This window comes from Electrona antarctica (genome assembly GCF_951216825.1).
Source record: "Electrona antarctica genome assembly, chromosome: 12".
In the NCBI taxonomy this organism is placed as follows: Eukaryota; Metazoa; Chordata; class Actinopteri; order Myctophiformes; family Myctophidae; genus Electrona; species Electrona antarctica.
Genome location: NC_136793.1, coordinates 21,071,271 through 21,073,544, shown reverse-complemented (window position 1 = coordinate 21,073,544; position 2,274 = coordinate 21,071,271). Strand labels below are relative to the sequence as shown.

General features: G+C 47.9%; 1 protein-coding gene across 1 annotated transcript; it reads left to right on the top strand.

Annotated features, from left to right (window-relative positions):
* Window positions 1-547: 547 nt before the first annotated feature.
* Window positions 548-1,978, top strand: LOC306934335 (TBC1 domain family member 22B-like; the record flags this gene model as incomplete). The annotated part of the gene is made up of 1 exon (XM_079516904.1): window positions 548-1,978. One exon carries the CDS (start codon window positions 548-550, stop codon window positions 1,976-1,978), a length of 1,431 nt encoding a protein of 476 aa, XP_079373030.1.
* Window positions 1,979-2,274: the final 296 nt, after the last annotated feature.

Here is a 2,274-nt window from a genome sequence, read left to right as displayed (position 1 = left end):
ATGTTGGTATTTATGGACGGATCGATGGATGGATGGAGAGTTGGATAGACAGACAGACAGACAGACAGACAGACAGACAGACAGACAGACAGACAGACAGACAGACAGACAGACAGACAGACAGAGACATTTTAAGATTATTAATATAGGTAGATAATTATTAGTTATTTGTTGCTGTTAAATCCATAGCAAGAATGCCCACATTGTTAACTCAAACCTACCACTTTGCAGTACCTATTCTAGTAGGCCTACTTTATAGAGGCCACCAGTACGACCTCTGTCGGTCATCTCCATATTTGGGCATATGAAGAGGCACACACATAGATCTCATCTCCATATTCGGTCATATTGGGAGACCATACATCATCGTAAATACCATAATATAACATTGTCACCCACAGTGTTGAATTGGACTCTCAATGTGGGGTCACATCACAAGGGCAGAGTGCATGGCACCACAATGTCACTGTAACACGGAGACCATTCCCCTATTTTATTCGTACGAGAGACCACTGTGCTCAGTGTCAGTCTGAGGAGCCATTGAAGTATGACCACTGAGTACAGGATAGATTTTGGGAATAGAAACAAAAAGGTTCCAGACACACTGAAGCCCAAAATCAAGATCCTGAAATCAAAGAAAGCCTCCAGCTTCAATGAGTTTGTCCGCAGCACAAATTATGCTTGGGGCATAGATGATGAGGATGAGGACTTCCTTAGTGCCCCTGTCCACCCTTCAGCACTGCCACCAGGCCTACACTCAACACACCACCAGTCCTCTCAGCAGCAGCAGCTGTGTGTACCGGACACATCGGACAGACTGGACCCTATCAGGGCAGACGGACCAAACTGCCAGGAGGTACCGGAAGAGGAGATGACAAAGGTAAACCACGTCAACACATCCTTGGTCTGCAACACGGTGCAGAAGCAACAGTCTCGCATCATCCCACAGGTCGCCCGCATCTCCGACCAGATTGCCTCGGGAGCGCCGAACATGGCTGTGCGAGAAAAGAGCCGCCTGGAAAAATTCAAACAGCTGCTCGCCAGTCCCACCACTGACCTGGAGGAACTCCGGAAGCACAGCTGGTCAGGCATACCAAGAGAAGTCCGGCCGATTATATGGAGACTCCTCTCTGGCTACCTGCCCACTAATATGGAGCACAGAGAGCTGGTACTGAAGAGGAAGAGAGACGAGTACTTTGGCTTCATTGAGCAGTATAACCACTCCAGAACAGATGAATGCTACAGGGACACGTACAAACAAATCCACATTGACACTCCTAGGACCAACCCTCTGATTCCACTGTTCCAGCAGTCTGCAGTACAAGAGCTGTTTGAGAGAATCCTGTTCATCTGGGCGATCCAACACCCAGCCAGCGGTTATGTCCAGGGGATTAATGACTTGGTCACGCCCTTCTTTGTCGTCTTCCTCTCAGAATTTGTTGAGGAGGACATGGAGAACTTTGAGGTGGCATCCCTTCCTCTGGATACACAGAGAAACATTGAGGCAGACAGCTTCTGGTGTATGAGCAAGCTACTGGATGGAATCCAGGACCATTACACGTCTGCTCAGCCAGGGATTCTCAACAAAGTGAAAGCTTTGGACGAGCTGGTCAGCAGAATAGACGAGGACATCCACGGTAAGCTCCTGAAGTGTAAAGTGGAGTATCTGCAGTTCGCCTTCCGTTGGATGAACAATTTGTTGATGAGGGAACTGCCGCTACGCTGCACCATCCGACTGTGGGACACATACCAGGCTGAGGCAGAGGGCTTCTCACATTTTCACCTGTATGTCTGCGTGGCTTTCCTTATTGAGTGGCGGAAAGAGATCCTTTCCAGGGTCGACTTTCAGGGCCTACTCCTGCTACTTCAGAACCTTCCCACAATCCACTGGGGTAACGAGGAAGTGGGTGTCCTGCTGGCTGAAGCCTACAGACTGAAATACATGTTCGCTGATGCACCTAATCATTACAAGAGATAGGCCTCAGCCTGGGGGCGGCAGTGGGGCCTCCAGATTGCGACTGCAGTTTTACCTCCTTCAAAAATCTCCTTTAAACTACAAGTGATTGATTACAACATTTTTTTGTTTGTTAAAACAGTAAAGCTCTATATTCTGATTGCTATAGAGTATTTGTTCCGTAACATTTGTCTCCCCGTCGTCTCCATCTCATCTCAAACAGAAAATGTTTTTGAGGGGCGCTATGCCCAGCTTGATTGATTTTCTTTGTTTTTGGTGGGTCACCAATTTCATCGTATCAGGAGAACCCAGTTATCAGC